This window comes from Sapajus apella, unplaced genomic scaffold (genome assembly GCF_009761245.1).
Source record: "Sapajus apella isolate SASKATOON/1434 unplaced genomic scaffold, GSC_monkey_1.0 scaffold32, whole genome shotgun sequence".
Lineage (NCBI taxonomy): Eukaryota > Metazoa > Chordata > Mammalia > Primates > Cebidae > Sapajus > Sapajus apella.
The window spans coordinates 5,464,168-5,487,830 of NW_022436972.1; the positions used below are offsets into that span (position 1 = coordinate 5,464,168).

The window sequence follows — 23,663 nt, forward strand, 5'->3', positions numbered from 1 at the left end:
CTGGTAGTTCCACCTCTGGAGCCTCTCATAAGCAGAGTAAAAGACAAGTGACAAACTGCGAGAAAATATTTGTGGGTTACAGAACAGAGGGCTAACCTCCCTAAAGAATTCTGGTTGCATTTCCAGATTCCGTTTTCTCACACGTAGTTCCAAACACTGTTCCTGACTATTGCTGTCAGTAATGAAAGTTTCACCATCTCATCAGCATGAATTAGATGAAAGACAGTCTTTTCAAAGGAATAAATTTTTCATAAAGCCAAACGTATTCCTTTGAAAAGATTGTCTTTTCTTCTGTAAATACGTTCTAATTTTTAACAATAAAATACTACTTTTCTAATAAATCAATGTTAAAATGTGTGGTAACTCAGGGTTTTTAAACCATCCTTATTTTACAAACTAAAACATCAGTAACTTTTGGCAAGCTTCTCTAAATTCTTTAATTGAATTTATTTGGTCTAAGAAATGCAAAAGTCTAGAAACCTCAGTGTACTGACAAAGTAAACAGAGCCAATGAATTAAGGAGATAAAGAGGAAGAAAAGGAATCTTTAGAAAATATGGAGGGAAAAAAGCTTAACCTGGTGACCAAGGTTGGATGTGTCAAATGCAGGACACCAAGCAAGACGAGGACTATAAAAGAGCCATTGGATTTAGTGTCAAAAAGGACAATAGAGATTCTGGTGATAAGAATGTCAGTGGAGCAGCAAGGTCAAGATGGAAGCTGTGGATTTAAGAACAAAAGTGTGATAAGGAAGTAGAGACACTGACTTACTTGTATGGTTCTTCTGAGAAATTTAATCGTGAAGGGGAGGAGAGTATATCTCAGATTTACAGGCAGGCAAATATAACAGGATTTGGGTTGGTTGACCGGTTTATTTGTTTTGAAGATGGGAGCTGTACAATGGAGAGACAAAGATATTGAAAATAGCCCGGAGCAGTGGCTCACGCCTATAATCCCAGCACTTTGGGAGGCCGAGGTGGGTGGATCACTTGAGGTCAGGAGTTCAAGACCAGCCTACCTGACATGGTGAAACATCATCCCTACTAAAAATACAAGAAAACATGAGCCAGGCGCGGTGGCACACACATGTAATTCCAGCTACTTGGGAGGCTGAGGCAGAAGAATCACTTGAACCCAGGAGGTGGAGGTTGCAGTGAGCCGAGATCACGCCATTGCACTCCAGCCTGGGCATCAAGAGTGAAAATCCATGTCAAAAAATACGCATATAATATAGGAAAGAAAGGAAACAATGAATGCAATGAATGCCTGAGAAAGTGAGGTCGAGTGGAATACAGAACATAGATGGAAGGCTTTACTAAGGGAAGGAAAAGAGACTTCCATTCTTTGTGCAACACAAAAGAAGCATCCAGGGCCTTGGTCTAGTCCTGTGCAGTTTCCATACACTCAGCAAGAGCAGCCTATGTTGACAGTACCCACACTTGCATGAGGTGGGTCCTGCCCAAACACACACTGCAGCTTGGGATGCAGGTACATTCATAAGTGGATAGGAACAGAATCTGGGACAATTCCCACTAAGAGGAAGAATGGCCGTGGAAGTTCCATGTGTCATAGCATTTAATGCCTCTGAGAGGAATTAAAAGACAGAGAGAGGCAAAGGAACCAAGGTACCACCTTCTCTCCACATTTCCCAAACCAAGTTCCCATCGGGCTTCCTCTCACCTGTCTCCTTCACAATCCCCCTTTCCATCTTTTCCATGGTCTTCTCGCCTTCACCCACCACACTACCCATTCTCTCCATTCACTGCTCTCAGCCAGGCTTTAGGAAGAAGGTAGTCTCTCAACTCACGCAGAACAAGATGAATTTTACATACTAAAAGATAAGATTTTAACCTAAAAGAATGCATCTCTAAAGTTGGAGTTTTGGCAGTTTACCAGTCAGCAGAAATAATACTTTTGGAAGAGAAGTCCTCCTTATTCTCTGAAATCACTTATAACCCACAAGGGCCACAGTATTCTGTTCGTGACCCACATAAAGGCACCCAGGCAAGGAGGATGTGGGGCTGACATCCATCCCTGTTAAGCATGATGTTGGCAGTTTGAAATTCTTTTTTTTTTTTTTTCAATATAAATCAAAATGTATTGAGCCTACACTCTGTTCCATGATGTTAGGCATCATTTCCCCAAATCTGTCTTTCAAACATCAGGGAGTCATCTGAAAAGGGAGAGGAGTAATATTTTCTGCTCCCCGCCAAAAAGAATACCTGTGAGTAGCGTCCTGAGGGAATTTCAGCAGCATGAATTGGTGGTTTGTCCCAGAACAAAATGACAGAAAATAGAGGTGGGGAGAAATTCTGTTAGGACAGGAATCTCTGAAATGGAAAGGAGGTGGGGTAAATATGTGTGAATGAAACTGGATCAAAATTCTGAATATAATGATGAATGTGGCCAAGATACACCAACCAGGCAGGGAGGACCAAACAGTTGCATAAAAGGGTAGGATTGCCAAGTTTAAAAAACAATGACAACCTCCAAAAGGCCAATTTCTCTTTGCCTACCTTAACATAAAAGCCTTTGAAGACAGAATTCCCTAGCTTTCTTCAAACAACAAATCATCCACCCCGCAAAGGGGGACTTTTAGTAAAATTTACTCTTCACAGAAGTGGGGGGTGCTCCGGGCAGGTGCACTCAGCTGATGGAGCTGCTTCTCCTTGGCTTCTCAGTGGAGCTGCCAGGGATGGTGCTGCTGCTGCCCGCCTCCGAGATCCCAGCCCCTGAGGTAGGAATGGATGCTGTCTGCCTTGCTGACTGACAACAAAATGCAGCACATAGTAGGCACTAAGTTAACACTTTCTGGATGCTAAATGAATGTTTCCTCTGGTGCTGCAGTTAGTAGGCTCTTTAGAGCAGATAGCACAGACTTCATCAGTAATTTCCATAGCCCCTCTGCAGCTCCATTGCCTTCCTCGGTGGCCATGTGGTCTGACTTGGGTTGAACACCATTAAGGGTGATGCACTCCTCCTTGGCCTGTACCCTCTGTGCTCCTCCTGGAGCCATCGTCCCTGGTGTTACAGCCAGAACATCTGGCTGAGAGGATACAGGCTTTCTTCAGCTGTATGTAGGACTAGCATTGGCAGAGAAATAGAGAAAGCAAAGGGGACTTGTATATCTCCATCAATTCTGAAACTGAGGACCTGAAATATGATTCTCACCTGCTGTTTCCCAATAACCCAGAGAGTGTCGATAGGCAGCAAAAAATAGCCTTGGGAAGCAGTCCAGATAGCTTTAAAAAGCCATCCAAACTTCATTTTAAAACCTCTTGGCACAGACACATCCAGAATATTGACCAGAAGACAGAAGAAGAGTGATGACTGAGCAATTCTCTTTCATATGTTCGAGGCTCCCCTCAGCTGTGTGTTTGGCAGGGGTCCCATGGAAACCACTGAAGAAGCCATCAGCATTGGGGGGATGCAGACATCCTCCATTTTCAGACTCCCCAACCTTCAATCAAAACTGTTTCTTTCTACTTTCACAGATGGCAGGAAGAAAACACAACAGAATACACATTCTACAGACAGTTAGCAATTCTTTTTTCACTACGTACCAAGTACAGCAGGGGTTCTTAATTATTATTTAATTTGTATAATGACAGAGCAGAATGATAAATGAAGTGCATGAAAGACTAAACAGTATTTTCTCATCAGAACAACAGCCGAAATCTGCCGCTTTGGGAAGGTTAAATTTCGAAAAGCGCTCTCCTTCTATTCTTTTCTTTTATTTCTAAATGACTCATTAATTCACATGTTCATTTAAAAAATTATTGAGTACCAAGTAAGTACTAAGTTAGACAACAGAGATATAGGCCGCAGAGAGAGGAGGGTGGGGAATAGACTGTATTCATTTATTTTCCTTCTACATAAAATTTGTGCTTTGAAATGTCTTCAGGAAGATGCCACTCTGGGGTGGAAAATAGGGAATTATGAGAAATGTAGTTGACGGGTTCTATTCATACATGTTCAGTCTCTTCCACCCCTTTTTTATCCACACCTGCTAGATGCGACTCAATTTGTTTTTCCTAGGGAAAAGGAACCCATCTTGATTCCTTTTATTTATGACAGTTGATTGCTTATTTGTCCCTGCCTCCTAGATGGTCTGCATATGTGAGATGGGCATTTAGTTAGGTCCAGCCCTCAAAGAACTCACAGTCAGCCGGGTGAGGTGGCTCATGCCTGCAATCCCAGCACTTTGGGAGGCCAAAGCAGGTGGATCAAATGACCAATATGATGAAACCCCATCTCTACTAAAAATACAAAAATTAGCTGAGCGTGGTGGCATGCTTCTGTAGTCCCAGCTACTGCGGGGGATGAGACAGGAGAACTGCTTGAACATGGGAGGCGGAGGTTGCAGTGAGCTGAGATTGCGCCACTGTACTCCAGCCAGGGAGACGGAGCAAGACTCTGTCTCAAGCAGAAAGAAAAAAAAAAAAAACCCTCAGTTATTTTCATGATAAACCCTGAAAGGAAACACCACGTGCCACCTTCAAAAGATCCTACTCACACTGCCTTACCTTTCCATTTCAAAATACTCTAACCGAATGCTTAATCGCTTCTTCTAAACATTAAGAAAATATTGTTAGGAGGTTGTATGGACATTTTCCTTGGTTATTTATCATTTACAGTTCTCCTTCAGCTTTCAAAAGAAATTTGAAATACAACAAATCATGCATGTGATACCGCTTTCAAGACGGAGTAACATAAAGAAGTAGGGGAAGCTTTTGTTTTAGTCCCTTTTATTTCTTCCAAAGAAATCACACGAAAAATCATGAAATGTGATGGCACAGGAAGCTTCCATTTTACAGAGCTTCCTTCTTAACATTCTATTGTCTTACCTGGTGTGGAAATTGCCTGTGTGCTGACATTAACCCAGTGTTACCATGGACCAGGCGCTGTCCGCACTTCATAAGCATCAGCTTGTCTATTCCCCAAAACACACCCACAAGGGAGATGCTGTCATTAATTCCACTTTAAATTCGAGGAAACAAAGATTTTTTTTTTAAATTTTACTTTAGGTTCTGGGGTGCACGCGCAGGTCATGCAGGGTTGTTGCATAGGTGCATACTATATCCAGCATTTCTCCCCGTGTTATCTCTCCCCACCCTTCCTACCACCGGCTGTCCCTCCCCTAGCCCCCACCTCCCAACTGCCAGCAAACTGACACAAGAACAGAAAACCAAACACCGCATGTTCTCACTCATAGGCTGGTGTTGAACAATGAGAACACATGGACTCAGGGAGGGGAAACAAAGATTTAAAGAGGTTAAATAGCCTGCTCGAGGTGGCACAGCTAGTGAGTGGCAGACAGGATACGAATCCAGGTCTGAGTGTCTCCGGAGTGCATTATCACTAACGAATGTGTTTAAATAGTGGGTCACATCCCATTAGGGGATCATGAAATTAACTTGGAGGCTTGTGATCCCTTCCCAACTGAATAGAATAGCAATGATCAGAGGTCATCCCACATAGCTTTAAAAAAATGGTATTTCAGGAAATGTTGTTTTCATTATGTGGATGTGGGTGTGGGTGTGGGCATGAGTATGCGTGGATATGTGCTAGTGTGTGTGGGTATGAGAGTGAGTGTGGGGGTGCAGGTGTGTGTCTGGAGTGTGGGTGTGGATTGTGATATAAATCACAGGTGTATGCTGGATTGTGATATAAAATACCTTTCTAGGCTGGGAGCAGTGGCTCATGCCTGTAATCCCAGCACTTTGGGAGGCTGAGGTGGGCAGACTGCCTAAGCTCAGGAGTTCGCGACCAGCCTGGGCAACGCGGTGAAACCCCATCTCTATTTTTAAAAAATACAAAAAAATATCGGGTGTGGTGCTGTGTGCCTGTAATCCCAGCTACTTTGGAGGCTGCAACAGGAAAATTGTTTGAACCCAGGAGGCGGAGGTTGCAGAGAGCCAAGATGGCCCCACTGCCCTCCAGCCTGGGCGACAGAGTGAGACTCCGTCTCAAAAAATAAATAAATAAAATGTTTCTAACTGTAAATTACTGCCTTAAAAATTTTCTGAGCTACCATACAAAGATATATTGACTCTCTCTCTCTCTCTCTCTCTCTCTCTCTCTGTCGTTCATGTTCCAAACACAGGAGGACTACCCGTTTTTATAAATCTGCCTCCTACAGAAATTTTTACAAGCAAGAAGTTAAGGGATTTTTAAATCTATGACTCAGTATGCCTCTCCCTGCATGAACAGGCTTAACAAGCCAAACCCAGTGCCATGCAGCAGAGAAGCCTTCCTAAAATAGTCACAGACTTGACTGGTCTTACGCCTAGTTGCCGATAGTAAATCTTTCATCCACTACTGCAGCAATAGCAGAGAAAATAATTTTTGCTTTTGTAAGAACAAAACACCAATGAGCAGAAAAGCATCCCAAAGCCATGCTCTGAGTCTTCCTCCTCAGTCAGAAAAGACCCCAATGTTGTGGCCATGGCAACATCTGAGGGTGTGCACCCACACACACAGCTGCCCCGGAGAAGGCCAGAGGCTCTGCTTTTCAGTGCCTGCTGGATCTCCAGGGTCATCAGAACTAAACGATTCAAGCTCAGATAATCTATTCATCCTCCCTAATGACATCACTAAAGGTTCATGTGCATTTGTAATTTAGACGTAGCTTTAGTGCCTAAACTCCACTCCTACCCTTTAACAAATGACATTACATGGTAATGACAGCAGTAGGTTCTACCTCCTTTAGGAGAGTCTCCTGTGGGGGCTCAGGGGAGGACATCTCTCTGCAAGGCAGCATTTGCGCGGAGGGCTCAGGCCTCACAAGGGCATTTTCCCAAGAACCAAAGTAGATGTGCCTTCGTGTTCTCAGTCATTTCCTCATCTTTATTTGGGGATCATGCTAACTGTACACAGTTGCCATTAACATGAAATCAAGTAACTAGGAAATCCCCAGCACAGAGTAGATGCTGTTCCTCAAAGTTTGCTCCTTATTCCTCTGCTATGTTAAAAATATCACCTCCCACATCCGCACAAGGAAATTCATGGTCATGATGCCAGCCTTCAGTGGCGTGGTTAGGAGCACTATGCCCACATCCCTTTATCCCTTCAATGAGTCACAATGACCTATAGCCATTCCTGTGTCTACACTCTCCTTAAATAAATTTCTGTGAAGTTCCAAAATTTTTTTTTTTTTTTTTTTTGAGACGGAGTCAAGCTCTGTCACCCAGGCTGGAGTGCAATGGTGCCATCCTGGCTCACTGCAACCTCTGCCCCTCAGGTTCAAGTGATTCTTCTGCCGCAGCCTCCTGAGTAACTAGGACTACAGGCATGTGCCACCATGCCTGACTAATTTCTGTCCTTTAGTAAAGACGGAGTTTCACCATGCTGGCCAGGCTGGTCACAAACTCCTGGCCTCAAGTGATTTTCCTACCTCAGCCTCCCAAAGTGCTGGGATTACAGGCACGAGCCACTGCACCTGGCCAGAACTCCTTTTTGAAACATCCTTGACTTTCGTAATTTTATTACCCAACTTATGAACATGTCTCTTTATTTTCTGAAAAGTTTTCTCTCAAAATGGAAAGAATATCTCTTACATCTAAATTGCTAGAATTGTTTTGGTCATCCTATTCATAGATATAATAATTTTGTAAAATGTCAGTTATATTTCCTTTCTTTAGTTTCTTATTCAGCTCAGCAGTTATTCAACTCTCATTGGTCTTCTCTTACGTACCCTGCACCAGAAGATTATTTCTATCTAGACCTGATTTATGCTCCTTGAAATGCAGGTTCCTGAATTGATCGATCGCCTCGTAGTACAATGGCAAAGGGTATGCCTGTGGGGTTAGAGGGATGATTCAACCCCACTCTGTGTCACTTCCTAGATGAACCACTACAGGCAAAGTATGCAACTTCCCTAATTCCAAAATATGAACGATAATATCACCCATCCCATAGTCTGGCTGAAAGATTAATGATGATAACTACTGTGTGAAGCATCTGGCAAACAGTAGACCCAGTAGACACCAGACATGAGTGTTCAATGGTCAATCCTAGTTGCCCTCATTCTAATGTGTTTCTGGATTTCTCTCTAGCTCTCTCTTAAACTCTCCCTTTGCAGGTCTATTTTTATCATGCCACCTCAAATTCTTCTTATAAATGATTAATAAGTAAATAAATCTACACATTTGACTGTATTAGCTCATGGTTATACCTTTCCGTTTCCAAGAGTGTATGACTCCTTGATTTCATACAAAACTAGGACAATATATCTGGTTTTGTTTATGATTACCTTGTGGAAGTGAATTCAAAATGAACCTGGATTCTGTGCCTGATATAGCTAGAGTTGGGTATAATCATGGCTGTCTAAAATGTTATAATTGGCCGGGCGTGGTGGCTCACACCTGTAATCCCAGCACTTTGGGGGCCCAAGGTGGGTAGATCATGAGGTCAGGAGTTTGAGACTGGCCTGGCCAACATGGTAAAACAATGACTCTACTAAAAATACAAAAATTAGCCAGTCATGGTGGTACCTGCCTATAATCCCAGCTACTCAGGAGGCTGAGGCAGGAGAGCCACTTGAATTTGGGAGGTGGAGGTTGCAGTGAGTTAAGATCAGATCATGCCATTGCACTCCAGCCTGGCAACAGAGCGAGACTCCATCTGAAAAAAAAAAATGTTGTCATTAAGAATATTATTCAAAGAAATTGCGCACCGAGAATAACACTAGAGGAACTCAACTGTTATGTTTCTTGTGAAAATGAAATGAGACAACATGGAGACAGCGTGGCCATGATAACGCTTTGTTTTTGCCCCCTCTTTCATGTAGATTTTGCACTAAGTGAAGGTAGCACAATCACCCCTCCCTGCCAAAAAGGATATTTTCCCTGTGGGAATCTTACCAAGTGCTTACCCCGAGCTTTTCACTGTGATGGCAAGGATGACTGTGGGAACGGGGCGGACGAGGAGAACTGTGGTGAGTGCTCCCCTCGGCTCCCCATGTGTGCCTCACTTTATGAACACCCCAAAACTATGGGTCGGTTGGACAGTGATTGTGATGAACTAGGAAAGCTGATTTGGTGTTCTGTAGGGACTCCCTTTGAAATACAAATAATGACTCCCCAGTGTATTTGTGATAACGACTTGAATTTTTGTATATAGAGGTTGCTTAAGTCAGAAATACAGTGTCATAAAATGTTATATTTTATAAAAATTGAAATTATATTTGAAAATCTACCTGGTACTCACATTTTAATTTTAAGGGGCTTCCTATGACTACCTCCTTATGGCTGGTAATTTGGTTCAGCTTCAAGAATATTCACAAAGTACCCAAGCACGGTGGCTGACACCTGTAGTCCCAGCACTTTGGGGGGGCCAAGGCAGGTGGATCACTTGAAGTCAGAAGTTTGAGATCAGCCTGGCCAACATGGTAAAACCCCGTCTCTTCTAAAAATACAAAAACAAACAAACAAAAATTAGCTGGGTGTGGTCGTGGACGCCTGTAATCCCAGCTACTGGGGAGGCTGAGGCAGAAGAATCACCTGAACCTAGGAGGCAGGGTTACAGTGAGCTGAGATTGTGCCACTGCACTCCAGCCTGGGCAACAAGAGCGAAGCTTCATCTCAAAAAAAAAAAAAAAAAAAAAAAAAGAAAGAAAGAAAAGACTATTCATAAAGTGTGAATGGGCCTAGCTAGAGAATTAATTGATAAAACAGACCTATACTGAGTGCCCACTATGTGCCAGGGGATCTCCAAATCACTGGGACACAGTGAGCTCAAGGGAGACAAGTATCTTGACATTGTGGAGTTCACATGGGCAATGTGAACTAAGATGATAAACCTGTATGCAAAAATTAAATAATCTCAATATGATAAGTAAGGAAATGAAACAGGATAATGAGATAAAAAGAAACTTGGAGGGAGGGATACCTCAAGGACGTAACCAGAGAAAATCTTTTTAAGATGGTGACACTTGGATTGAGAACTAAATAAAAAAAAGAAAGAAACTATGAAATATTCTAGAGAGGCAGAATTCCAGGCAAAGGCAACATCAAGTGCAAAGGCCCAAGGCTGACTGAAACAGGATAATGTGTTTGCTGGTGTGTGACTCAAGCAGAGTGAACAGGGATATACACAGGAAATGAAGGGGTAACCAGAGGCCAGATCACAGAGCATCTTACACGCCAATTTCAGCTCTGTTCATTGAAACAAAAAAATATTCTTCTCTGGAGGAAACTGATGCCAAGAAAGGCTGACATGTCTAGTTAATCTGAAAGAATCCTGTGTGTTTTCTGCCACAGAGAGCTACCTCTCTTCAGCACTGCCAACCAACCATCGAAGTGGGGCAGGAAATCCCACGCATGCATCTCTAAAATCTGCTGTCCTTCCCCGGGGTACTCAGGCATGCCTCCCTCTGAGGGACACAGCCTCTGCCCACACTTCCCATGGATCACTTCTACTCATTCTTTAGGGCCCAGTTTAAGTGTTCCCATCTCCAGGAGGACTTCCCTGGCCCCCTGAAGCTGTATCACTGGTCTAGCATGACGGCAGTTTCTGTGTGTTATCATAGCACCCTGGGTGTATCTGTACGCTGCACAAAGTAGAATGCCTTATCTTTTCACTGTTGTTGTTGCTTTTAGTTTTAGTTTTTTGTTTTTTTGTGGGGGGCGAAGTCTTGCTCTTGTCACCAGGCTGGAAGGCAATGGCTCGATCTCAGCTCATTGCAACCTCCGCCTCCTGGATTCAAGTGATTCTCCTGCCTCAGACTCCTGAGTAGCTGGGATTACAGGCGCCTGCCACCATGCCTGGCTAATTTTTGTATTTTTAGTACAGAGAGGGTTTCACCATGTTGGCCAGGCTGGTCTGGAACTCCTGACCTCAGGTGGTCTGCCTGCCTTGGCCCTTCCAAAGTGCTGGGATTACAGATATGAGCCACCACGCCTCACACAAGGTCTCTTCTCAAAAAGTTTCTTTCTAGGAAAATAAATACAATTTACCTGAGTCTCATCACGATGAGTCAAGAGCAGTAGAGTACACAGTAGGCACTCAATCAGTGCTCAGTTTTGGAGGCAGCTCTCTGGATGCCAATGGGCAAGTTAGTCAAATTCTTGTCCTTTCCTCTTTGCTGCATGGGAACCAGAGACCATGAATGTTTACTCCATGGGGATTTCTGAACCCAAATTAAATAACGCAAGTGAGGGAGCCATCATAGTAGGATCAATGAGAATATTAATAAGAAATAGAAATAAAGATTCCAAGGATTGAAGCAGACTATGGGCAATTATTTTAATTTACTTAGGTATTTGTGTGAAAGTCAGTATCTTACATTATAATGCATATTTTATTATTTTATAGTGTATACTGAAATAACTATACTTCACAATTAGGCCTCCTTTTTAAAAAATATGATTTATCACAAAAAGAAGAAAATTTGGCAAATAAATTATATTTACATAAGACAAATTGAAAATATATGACAAATTGAGGAAATGTGATTTTTCTCAGTAAGACTCAAAACCTTTATTTATTTATTTATTTAAGACAGACAGAGACTCTGTCACCCAGGCTGGAGTGCAGTGCCATGATCACGGCTCACTGCAGCTGTGTGACCTCCTGGGCTTAAGCTATCCTCCCACTTCAGTCTCCCGAGTAGCTAGGACTACAGGTGTGCACCACCACACCCAGTTAATTTTTTATTTTTTGTAGAGAGAGGGTCTTCCTATGTTTCCCAGGCTGGTTTGAGCTTCTGCATGCAAGCAACCCACCCACCTCCGCTTCCCAAAGTGCTAAAGTTAGAGACAAGCGCCACTGCGCCCAGACAAAAGCCTTTATTTTTTTTAAAAAAAAACATTGCTTTTGCTTTATTAAAAAAATTCAGATTACATAAATGTTATCAGAACTCAATATATCTATCAAGTGTCTGCACATACAGCAGTATGCTCATGACAAAAACTAAATTCAGGTATTTTCTTCGGAGATCCTCAAATTTAAGGTCAAACATGGAAAATGTTAGTATTAGAAATACTTGATATTTTCCAAGACATTTATATTTATGTAAAATAATCATATATTTGCATTGTAAATTTTATGATACATACATTTGGAGTATTGTTCATGTAAAAAAGGGAAACGTTGCAGATGTCTGCCTAACTTTTTCTCCCTTACTATCTATGTATTTAAAATATCAATCATTCTATTACTTAAACATATTTTAGTTTAAAATTATCAAACTGTTATATTTTTGTAAGATGGTATTTAATTTCTAGAATAACTGACACACATCAATCACCATTTCACAGGTGACACTAGTGGATGGGCGACCATATTTGGCACAGTCCATGGAAATGCTAACAAGGTGGCCTTAACACAGGAGTGCTGTAAGTGGTTTTGATTCAAAGACAGAATCACCTTTGCGAAAAACATGATTTGTGGTACACAAATTTATATGGGTAATGTGACAAAACCCCTCGAGAATTTCCATTTCAGTTCAATGCATTTCCCTGGCTAACAGGTCTGCTGTCTGCCTGTGGGATTGGAAGGAGAAAAAAGAAAACAACCATCTCCATGTATGCTATTTTCATGCATTACTCTCTGATTGCAAGAATATATAAGTATTGAATAATTGTGACAAATAGTAAAGTTCTTATTCCTTTTAATTATTGTATTCAAGAAAGATATTAGGCACTGAGAGGACAATGATGATGGGGTTCTAACCCACAAACACTTCACATGTAGCAAGAAAGACCGCTCCTTACAAAAGTGGTGATGATACAATATTCTTGCTAAAGGGGAGGAATAAAGTTTGCACCAGGGAATGGGGAAGCCCATTGGAAGAGATGATGGCTGTGCTGGGAAAGGGGAAAGAGTCCCAGAGAGGATGACATTTGAGATGGACTTTGAAGTCCTTGGATGGAGGAAAGGATAAGAGGTGACAGGATGAGCAGGGGAGCAAAATCAGCAAAACACTGGGGTCAGAAGATGCACTGCAGGCTGCAGGATGCCTTTTCACACCATTCTGAGTGCATGAGGAGGAGGAGCAGGAGCTGGACCTCGAAGGCTGGAGCCAGCCCATGAAAGGTTTTGGTGCACACCTTGAAGTGTGACCTCTATCCCATAGATAGAATTTTAGGGGTGTGTGTGTATATATAGAGACATAGATATATAACTATGGAGATGAATGTACAATAACATACATTAGTAAGTATATGTAAATGTATGTATATAATGTACATATATCAAATACTACACTAATAGTATTTTATGTACTTTATAATACCGGTTTATAATTACCACTTATGTATTTTATTATATACAAGAATATTCTGTATGAAAATTAGAAACTAAAAAGGATAAAATTTAAAAATATAACCAAAATTTCGACTATTTTCTTCCTAATCCACAGTGGGTTATCTTGCACACATCCCATTTTAAAGGTCACTACTGTATACAATCGCCAATCACCACAGTTGTGGGTCTTATGTTTGTTTGGTTTGGTCTTATATTTATTTTATTTTGTAATGAGGAGGAAGAACACATGATCAGAAACATACGTGAGGAAGATTCTTTCACTAGAATTGCAGAGAATGTATTAGAGCAGTGAGTCTCAGCCATGGCAATGGTGCTTGCAAAGAATGTTTGATAGTATCTGGAAACATTTGTGTGTGTGTGTGAGACAGGATCTCACTCTGTTGCCCAGGATGGAGTGCAGTGGCACAGTCACAGCTCACTGCAGCCTCGAACCTCCCAGGCTCAAGTGATCCTCAGCCTCCTGGGTAGTTGGGACTACAGACGTGCACCACCATGCCTGGCTAATTTTTGTATTCTTCGTAGAGATGGTTCTCACTATATTGCCCAGGCTGGTTTCAAACTCCTGGGCTCAAGCAATCCACCTGTCACAGCCTCCCAAAGTGCTGGGATTACAGGCATGAGCCACCCATGCCCAGCCTGGAGACGCTTTTCATCATCCTGATGGAGGAGGGTGGGTTGCTGCTGGCATCTAGTGCGTAGAAGCCAGGGATACTGCTGAACATCCTACAATGCACAGGGCAGCCTCTCATGACCAAGAACAATTGACCCAAAATGTCAATCATGCTCAGATGGAGGAGAAAGAATGATGATAAAAGAGATATTGGTTATTATGTTTATTGCAATGCTCAGAAAACACCACTGAGAAGATTGAGGTAGAGAGAGATGCAAAAGACATTTCAGAAAAAGAATTCAGAGAGGCTGGGGGCATGATTGGCTTGCAGGTGACGGAGGGTGAACAATTAATGCTCACATTTCTGGTTTTGGTGACACACCCAGCTTGACCATATGAAATTATTATATTGATAAATAAGTTTCCAACCACAGGTTTTTAATTTAATCATATAACCACTATTTTAATGATGGTTATGTCAATAAACATTGACGTAAGTATCTGAAAGTTATCTTTAGGAAGTTGAGCTAATTAACATATACATACTGTATAGACAACATAAAATATTTTCCAACATGTATACACTAAAAGCATCCTTTAAGCAGATACTCAGTAGAAGTTTGTCGGCTTTACTAATGAAATTCAGTAAAATTTATTTTTTAAAATAACATTTGGATAAAAGTGATCTAAAAGAAGCAGGGCAACTGAAAAGAACTTATTATTACATTAAAATCAATAATAACAAAATACATTCAAAAATAACTCTCACATTCTTAGCTCTATCAGTACAAAATCCACAGGCTAAGAAATCAGACTCCAGAAATACTTGCCCTCTCTCTCTCAAACTCCTCTCTCTCCTCTGCCCTCTTCTCTCTTCCTTTCTCTTACACACACACACACACACACACACACACACACACACACACACACACACAGTGACTGATCTGTGAACCAATGTGGCCTGGCTTCTCTTGGGATTTCTCACTCCTTTACATGCCATTATGTTAGTAACTATGTAAGTCCCTTCAGAGTACATCCTAAATCCTTCTTTCTCCTGAATGCTTCAGATATACAGATCTTTGGTTATCTCAGCTTTGCGGCTTCTCTACAACTTTTACCTTCAACTTTCAACTTCATAGTAATGAAAAACAAGGAATCAAAATGAAAGAATATCTGGCTGGATGGACTTTAGTAAGGTGCCAGGGTGGTTACGGTAGAAACGTCATCTCACTCTTCTCATGGCTCTAAGGGAAGTTTGAAAAAAGAAAAAAATTGAATCTGATTTTAAACAACAAGCATTTATTGGGCAACTATTTTATGCTATTCAAACGAATTGAATTGACTCAGTCATGTCCATTAAGAATTACTCAATCATACTGCTTTTCATTGAGGTGAACTTAGTGCTGCTTCACTAGGTGAGTTTATGATAGTTAACACTTTGTGGTTTTTTTTTCTAATCACTTGGTAAATACCTCTGAAATGACTACTAGAAGCTAGAACTGAGATTAATACATTGGTCTACATTTGAGTAGGAGAGAATTCTTATTTACTTTTATTAGCAGCTGAATGAGTTCATTTAACAGATGTAAATTTTATACATTCGATGAAAAGAGAGCACTATCGGTTATTAAAGACAAAGTCATAATTAAAGAAATGTATTCACTAGTGAAATCTTACTCTTTTTCTCCCATCAGTTCTAAAACACTATCCACAATGCTGTGACTGCAAAGAAACTGAATTGGAATGTGTAAATGGTGGCTTAAAGTCTGTGCCAATGATTTCTAACAATGTGACATTACTGTAAGTAAAACTTAATTGTTGTTTATATTTGTCCCTAGAGTCACATGAAAACCAAGGAAAAACCTAACAATGTTGCTTGAATATTAGCAAAATGATAGAAACTCTGTTTAAAACGACCAGTCATCAGAGAATTCTGCATGCTTCCTATTCAATGGGAAAAAGTGGTTTACACACTGTGTGTTAGCTTAGCCTGTGATCAGTTAGCTCACAAATGTCTGTGGGTCTGGAGTTCTTATTTTCAATTGCTTTTTGATGTATGTATAATTACTACTGTGCTTGTGCTGAATTTTTTTTGTTTTGTTTTGTTTTTTAAGGAAGCACACTCACTTATTCTATGTCATTTTTAACATTGGTAATCTATCCAAGACTGCAAAGATATAAAAGATCCGTGAAGCTAGTAGCTGTGCTATATCATGCAAAACTTTCTGTACTTTGCATAAAGTTCTTGAAAGCCTCAAGAATCTTCAGTCATGTCATCATTTGGGCATGCATGAGTGGGTTGGGATTTTTGGTTGGTTTTTGGTTTTGTTTGGTCTGGTAATGCACCCAGAGAGTAAAAACAAGGAAGTTAAATCACCATGGACTTTCCAGTCTATTATACTAACCAGCTACTGTCAGATATTCACGAACTACTTTATTTTGCTATATAAAATTTTTACCCTCCCATGAAAAATTTTTAGTCATTGTCATGGTTTTTTTTTTTTTTTTTTTTTTGAGACGGAGTTTCACTCTTGCTACCCAGGCTGGAGTGCAGTGGCGTGATCTCGGCTCACCTCAACCTCCAACTCCTGGGTTCAGGCAATTCTCCTGCCTCAGCCTCCCGAGTAGCTGGGATTACAGGCATGCGCCACCACGCCCAGCTAATTTTTTTTTGTATTTTTAGTAGAGATGGGGTTTCACCATGTTGACCAGGATGGTCTCTATCTCTTGACCTCGTGATCCACCTGCCTCGGCCTCCCAAAGTGCTGGGATTACAGGCGTGAGCCACCACGCCCAGCCCATTGTCATATGTAAATATGGATTAGTATAATGGACATCATCAAATATTCTTTTCCCAAGCATGTGGCTTCTAGGGAAGAGTTTGGTTGGCCATAAAAATCCATAATGAAGTTTGCTTTACATGTTATTTTAGGTCTCTTAAGAAAAACAAAATCCACAGTCTTCCAGATAAAGTTTTCATCAAATACACAAAACTTAAAAAGATGTAAGTAGCCATTAATAGCATATTTATTAAAAAAAAATTCCTTGTGGTGTTGTAAGATGTTTTTTATCTAAAAATAAAATAGAAAGTTTATCTTTATCATTATTTATGTTTCTAAATGTAATTAAGATTAGAAAATAAAACATTTAAAAGCATATTATCTTTCCATTTCATAATTTAAAGGAGCTGAACTCATTTTGTTTAAACTTTTTCAGAGAATTAACTTGGAGTCGAGGTAAAACATCTCAATAGAAAGGCACACATTTTATTATTTTCCTCAAGATTATTTGGAAAATGACATTGCAGACTCAGAGGCACTTTTTAACTTGAAAAAAAGAGTGATAGCATAGACAAGAACAATCAGATCATTTCAAATACATAATGATAGGGTACAGACATCCCCCAGGGTGTTAGGAATGATAACACAGGAGCAGTACAATCAGTGATATTAACATATCTGAGGAAAGAAAATGCCCATAAATAGGGCATGATCAGCAAAGAAGGTTTTCTATGACAAAGAAGGGCCAATATTCTTCCAGCATCATTCAAGAAAGAAAACAAGGATCTAGGAAATATAATCCCTAGAGATGATCTCTCTTGGAGGGTCAGGACGCACCATCAATCTCTACCACAATTTTCATGAACAATCTCTTGATACTATCCATATCCCTTTGCTTTGATTCCCTACTCACCAAGCAACCTTAGGATGACGAATTTAATTTTCCAACCTCTTTGTTTTAAAGTATTTGAAAAGCTGCATGGAATAGAGAATAAGAGCATTCGTATCACTGGGATGGGGTATGTGCTATTCACATTAATAAATGGAGAATATTCAGGTTCATGTATCAGTCTTTTGCAAGTCAGATCGATGTCTGTCAGTCCCTCTGGACCAGTCACTCTGGGGCACTGGAGGGGCTACACCTGCTGAGATGATCATTAGACTAGATAACAAAATTAGCAAGAGAATGCTGTACATTCTGCAACGCCCCTTGGCGGTACCATCACCCTATTGTTTTATCCTTCAATATCCAGCATAGAGGAGAAAAGTTTCTAGAAATGTGAAATTTATGAAAATCCAGGAATGAAAATGATCTGAATCTTTGCTGATACTGGACACACACATTTGGTTTGAAATACCATCAAGGATTTGTGTTCCTGAATTTAGGTACAAATTTCCTCATACAAGAAAGGAAGTAGCAAATGGAAGTCCACGAGGTAGAGCCTTGTGTGGACATCAATACTCAATCATACTTGGGTTTGACTGTGGCCTCTGTAAACCTGGCTGCTCTCAGACCTGCTGCTTCATCCTAAAGTATGTGGGTAGGTTGTCCTGTTGTCACTGTCACCCCAGAGTAGCTATGCATTGGCTCTGCATGTCCAGATTCCTCTAGAGAGGAAATTCTAACCACATTGTTCCTAGTCTTCCAAGAAATCCCTAAAATCACAACATGTTCTTTAGATGAATCAATATTGTCTTTGCACTGCCTGAATAATACATGTGGGAGGAAAAATAAAATAGCACTAGCAGAAAGGAGGGGAAGAGATGTTTGTTTCAGAATTCTTGTTTCATAGCAATTGAAATTCTATTTTCTAGAGTCATATAAGTTTTAAGGATTTCCGGTTAAATCTTTTCATTATACACGAAGTAACTAAAGTCGGGAGTGGTTAAATGACTCACCTAAGATCTACAACTGGTCAATGTAAGACCCAGAATGAGAGCCAATGTCTTCTGATGTCCAAGGTAGTACTTACTTTACCAAAACAAGAAACCTTAAGAGGGAAAGAAATCGTTCTAGCATTCAACTGAATTTCTACCAGCACAGACTGTCCTACCCCATGTAGAATTCCCTTATATATGTTTTGCCCCCTAATTTGGTGGCAAAGCCAACTTCTGGAGAGGGAGAAGGGTCACTAGAGGGTCAAGTAGGAGGGTTAAAATTCGACTTCTCAGGCCATGTCCTTCCTTGGTCTATTAACCCATAACTGTGTTCTATACCAGTATCTCCCTCTGCGGTCCTGGTCACTGCTAGCCCACTGAAGGGAAGACTATAGAAGCAATTTAATAATTCAGGTCCCCAATTTTCCAAGTGAAAAAAGACAGGAATTAACCTTTATTGTCAAGGTTACCTAGCAATTTCTCCAAGTAAATGTTTAATTCTACTTTGTCGGAGAAAACAGGAACCACATCGTAACCTGAATATTACCTGGCAGGGCTTCTCCCCATGAGAACTGCTGTTTGATGATTTGCAGGCAATTTAATTTTCCCAGAGACTCATAGAAAAGAGGTTATGAGACTCTCATCAATAAACGTTCACTAAATGTCTGTTATATGTAAGATAAAGCACAGGGCGACAAAACACAATTGCTTACAGTCATCTGCCACTTTTTGAAGTTAAAGATACTTGGAATTTTCATTTCAGTTTTGATCCCCAAAGTCTATGAGGTGGGGCAGACACCATTACAGCAGTTACAGGAATGAGGAAAGCCACTCGGGAAGAGAGGTTGTTTGCCCAAAGTCAGCCAGCTGACAAGCAGTAGAGTTTGGCCTCAAACCCAAACCTTCTGATCATGCTCCTTTGGAATCCCATCCATGTAGTCCAGGCTCAGAAGGTGTTATTGTCAATGAAATCACCCAGTGAGTAAACTTTGATTTGAAATAACTCAAGTTCTTTACACTCAAATATCCCAGAGCAGCTCATAAGCTCAGTGATGCTTCCTTAAATCTCCTATCCACCCCACCCCTTAGCACACTCCTCAGCTCCTCCTGCTCTTTTCCAAACCCCCAGAAAAAGAGCTCCCGGCACCTGTCCTACTTCTTGTCCCTCCATCTACTCTTACCCTTTTCTTTCCCAATCCTCATACAATGACTCTAATAACCAATGTGGCAAAGACCACACCATCCCCAGGAAAGCATGTCAGTTCTGGCCTCGGCCAGAACTCTTGGTTTCCGATAGCAGGACAGCAGCAGCTAGCAAGATCCACATATTCATTCACTCCTGTGACGAATACTTATTGATACCTACAAGGTGCTAGGCACCAATGAGACAGCATGAATAACACAGAAAAAAAGCCACAGATGAAATTAAGCCTGTGGAGCTTAATTTCCAATCAAGACAGACAGTCAATAAACAAAGTTGAAAATATATAATTTGTTAGGTGGTGGTTAGGGCTATGGAGAAAAAAAAACAGGATTAGAAGGTGCTGTGGAAATGGAATTTCAAACAACTCACTAATAATTTTGTCCACATTACCACTGCTCAAGGTGCCTCTAAAGCTCCCCATCATTCCTAAATTTACCCCCAAGAGATTGCTCAGAACACATCTCATCAGTCTTCTACATAAATCTACAGATATTTAAGGCTAGCTGTCATTACCCTCCACCACACCACAAATCTCTTCCCTAAGTAGCCTCAGTTCCTTAAATTCTTCCCTAAAGGACATAGTTTCAAATCTGTCCATCATTCTGGTCATAATACTATATATGTTTGCCTACATCCGTCTTGATGGATGATATCTAGAATACATGTAATATTATCCCTGTAACATGACCGAGGCAAACAGGGAAGAACTAGCATCCCTTTCCTTCTGTACTCCATGTGTCCTATGATTATATTGCTCTTTTGATGACTTCTTGATACCCTTAAATGCTAGTGATCTATAATTTGTGTTGCTGCTAACTGATGAGTGTGCTACATCTTATACTCACGCATTTAGCATTTGAGAGGTAGTTGTGGGTCCTTAAGTACATCCCTAGTCAATTTCATCCTCTCAGATTCAGCTTTTCTTACCAGAGTGCGAGGGTCTTTTTGTATTTTCCATCATAGTCAATATTCCTCCCATAATTCTGTCATCTGCAAATAAGATCAACTATCTTCACCCAGGTCATGGAGTAAAATATTGAAGAGAACAGCACCAAATTTTCTTTCTATATTCCTTCATCATCATTCTTCAGATAAGAATATGTATCATTCTTTCTTTTGTCCATAAAAAATTATAAAACTGCTTGATCAATGCCCAATAGACATGTAAAAATGTTTATCACATAGGTCTGCACAGTCTTTCAAAGAATAAAATGAAGTTGGTCTGTCATGTGGTTTCTTGTGAACTGTCCTGGTCACTTTCTCCTTGAGGCATAGAAAAACCAGCATCATATACACCTGTTCTATGATCTTCCCAGGACCAGCATTGAGCTCATCCAACTACAGCTTGTAAGACCAACTTCTTTCCTTTTTGAGAAGTTAAGACTACATTTGCCATCTTGAACTTTCCAGCTGCTCATCCTTTCTCAGGATTCTTCAGCAATTGATCATGATTTGACGTTCTCATTTTTTGGCATTTCTCAATTTCTGGGAAAAAGTTTCCAAACCAGAGAGCTTTAATTAATTTTGATTAACACCTTCTACCATCTTGGACTTTCACTGACCTGCCATCTAGCCTTTCCATTTGCTTCAATCCTGAGACCATCTTCTTTGATTCAGAAGACAGGAACAAAGTAGGAGTTGAGAAATAAGCAGTTGTTCCTTGTATATTATCTCACATTATAAAACAGGTTCCAGGAAGCAAACTGAGACTTTCCTTAACACTTTCTTGCTTTTACAATAAAACTAGGTACACATTTTTACTGCTCACAGTATTCTTTACTGTTTTGCACATGACTTGGGTCAACTACCATTCTATTTTCATGAAGCCCTCACTTTCCTTCCTGAAGGAACTACTCTCTGACAACCACACCCTCTTCATGGGCTGGACAGCCCTCCTGGTTCTCTCCTGGCCTATTGAGCCTCATGTCGTAGCATACATGGTAAGAACCTAATGAGGATTAATAAGTATTTGCTGAATGCACTATGGGTAGGACTACCATGTAGAACTAAAGAGAAGGTGGGGAGCATCTTCACCAGGGAGAAGAAAGAAACAAGCAGAAATGCTCATAGGATGTTGAGAAGAGGGTGAACAGGCAGTTTGTCTAGAGGGAAAGCATTCCCATAGGAGATGATGGAACATATGCTGGAGAGGTCATTGAATCATGATTGCCAGCTAAGGTATCTGAATTTTATTCTGTTTGAGCAAAGAACATACATACACAAATATGTGTTTTAGACCGTATTGAGCTAATAAGGTTAATCTGCATATTTAAGTTGTATTCAGATATAGCCTATGACAGGGGTCTCCAGCCCCCAAACCATGGACCGGTACCAGTCTGTGGCATGTTAGGAACTGGGCTGCACACCAGGAGGTGAGTGGTGGGTGAGCAAGCAAAGCTGAGCTCTGCCTCCTCCTGTCAGATCAGTGGTGGCATTAGATTCTTACAGGAGCGTGAACCCTACCGTGAACTGCACATGCAAGGGATCTAAGTTGTGCTATGCCCTCTTTAAGAGAATCTATTGATAAATGTAACACACTTGAATCATCCTGAAACCATCCCTGCTCCCTGTCCATAGAAAAATTGGCCAGGCACAGTGGCTCTTGCCTGCAATCTCAGCAGTTTGAGAGGCCAAGGCAGGTGGATCACTTGAGGTCAGGAATTTGATACCAGCCTGGCCAACATGGTGAAACCCCATCTCTACTAAAAATACAAAAAAGAATTAGCCAGGCATGGTGACATGTGCCTGTAGTCCCAGCTACTCAGAAGGCTGAGGCAGGAGAATTACTTGAAACCAAAAAGTCGAGGTTGCAGTGAGCCGAGATCTCACCACTGCACTCCAGACTGGGCAACAGAGCGTAACTCTGTCTCAAAAGAAAAGAAAAGAAAAGAAAAAACATTGTCTTCTATGAAACCAGTCCCTGGTGCCAGAAGATAGGCTGGGGACTATAGTCCTATGAGATACAAATTTAATGTCAACGGAGTCTCCAGTCTGGAATGCTCTAAATTTTCATAGTGGAGTTGAGGTCATTTAGGTATCCAGGAAAACAAATTCCTAAATCAAAATTAAATCTTAATTGCCAGATGAATAAGTGTTGCTTAAATGATCTGAATGCTTTTACTATTGATCAGTTTATTCATTTTAATAATCTTTTAAAATGTCAGGCCTTTCTAAGTTGGGGGTGGAAGCAGTTTCCAATGACCTTCCAGAGAAAGAAAATACAATTTAGGAGATTGACTATGATACTTTATCACTGCTACCATGGAAACAAACAGCAGTTCTCCTCCTTATTGTAACATAAACCTTTTATAAATGAGGAATTCCTTCTTAATCTGGGTTCTTGTTAAATACAATCACTGGCAACAAAACGTAATTCAAGGTGTCTGCCTGGCTCTTGGATACAAAAAGGCACATTCAAAAATAGCCTATAAACATGCATGTCATTAAAGCATTTACTTGCTTTAGTTTCAGGTACATAAATTCCTGGTGTTTCTGCTTGAAAAGTCCTGACAGCTGAAACAGCAGGAATTCATGAACCCATAAATTATTCTTAGAAAAGCCATTCGGTGTAAAGTATATTAAATGGGCTCGTATCTCAGCTCTGAATAAAAAGAGGGCACCACCTGCCAAGTTGTCACGTTTCCAAATATCCCCTTATATTCTTTAAGCTACTGTTCTGCAAAGAAGACAGCAGTTCAAGTTCAGCAGCCTAAGTCTGAGACATGGGACCTGGGAGGGACTACAGTTCTCTATGGGGTGGCAGTCAGCCAACTAAACAGAAGACTAGAAGCTCTTCATTATTATTGTTATTATTATCATTATTATTTTTGAGACGGAATCTTGTTCTGTTGCCCAGGCTGGAATCCAGTGGCACCATCTCGGCTCACTGCAATCTCCGCCTCCCGGGTTCAAGTGATTCTCCT

At 40.8% G+C, this 23,663-nt stretch overlaps 1 protein-coding gene across 1 annotated transcript in view; it reads left to right on the forward strand.

The window, feature by feature from the left end:
- Window positions 1-23,663, forward strand: part of RXFP2 (relaxin family peptide receptor 2) — a 101,058-nt gene that overhangs the window by 45,899 nt on the left and 31,496 nt on the right. The window contains exons 3-6 of the mRNA XM_032294343.1: window positions 8,791-8,937; window positions 12,260-12,337; window positions 15,573-15,678; window positions 16,811-16,882. Coding sequence (XP_032150234.1) covers window positions 8,791-8,937; window positions 12,260-12,337; window positions 15,573-15,678; window positions 16,811-16,882 — 403 coding nt within the window. The remainder of the gene's footprint in view (window positions 1-8,790; window positions 8,938-12,259; window positions 12,338-15,572; window positions 15,679-16,810; window positions 16,883-23,663) is intronic.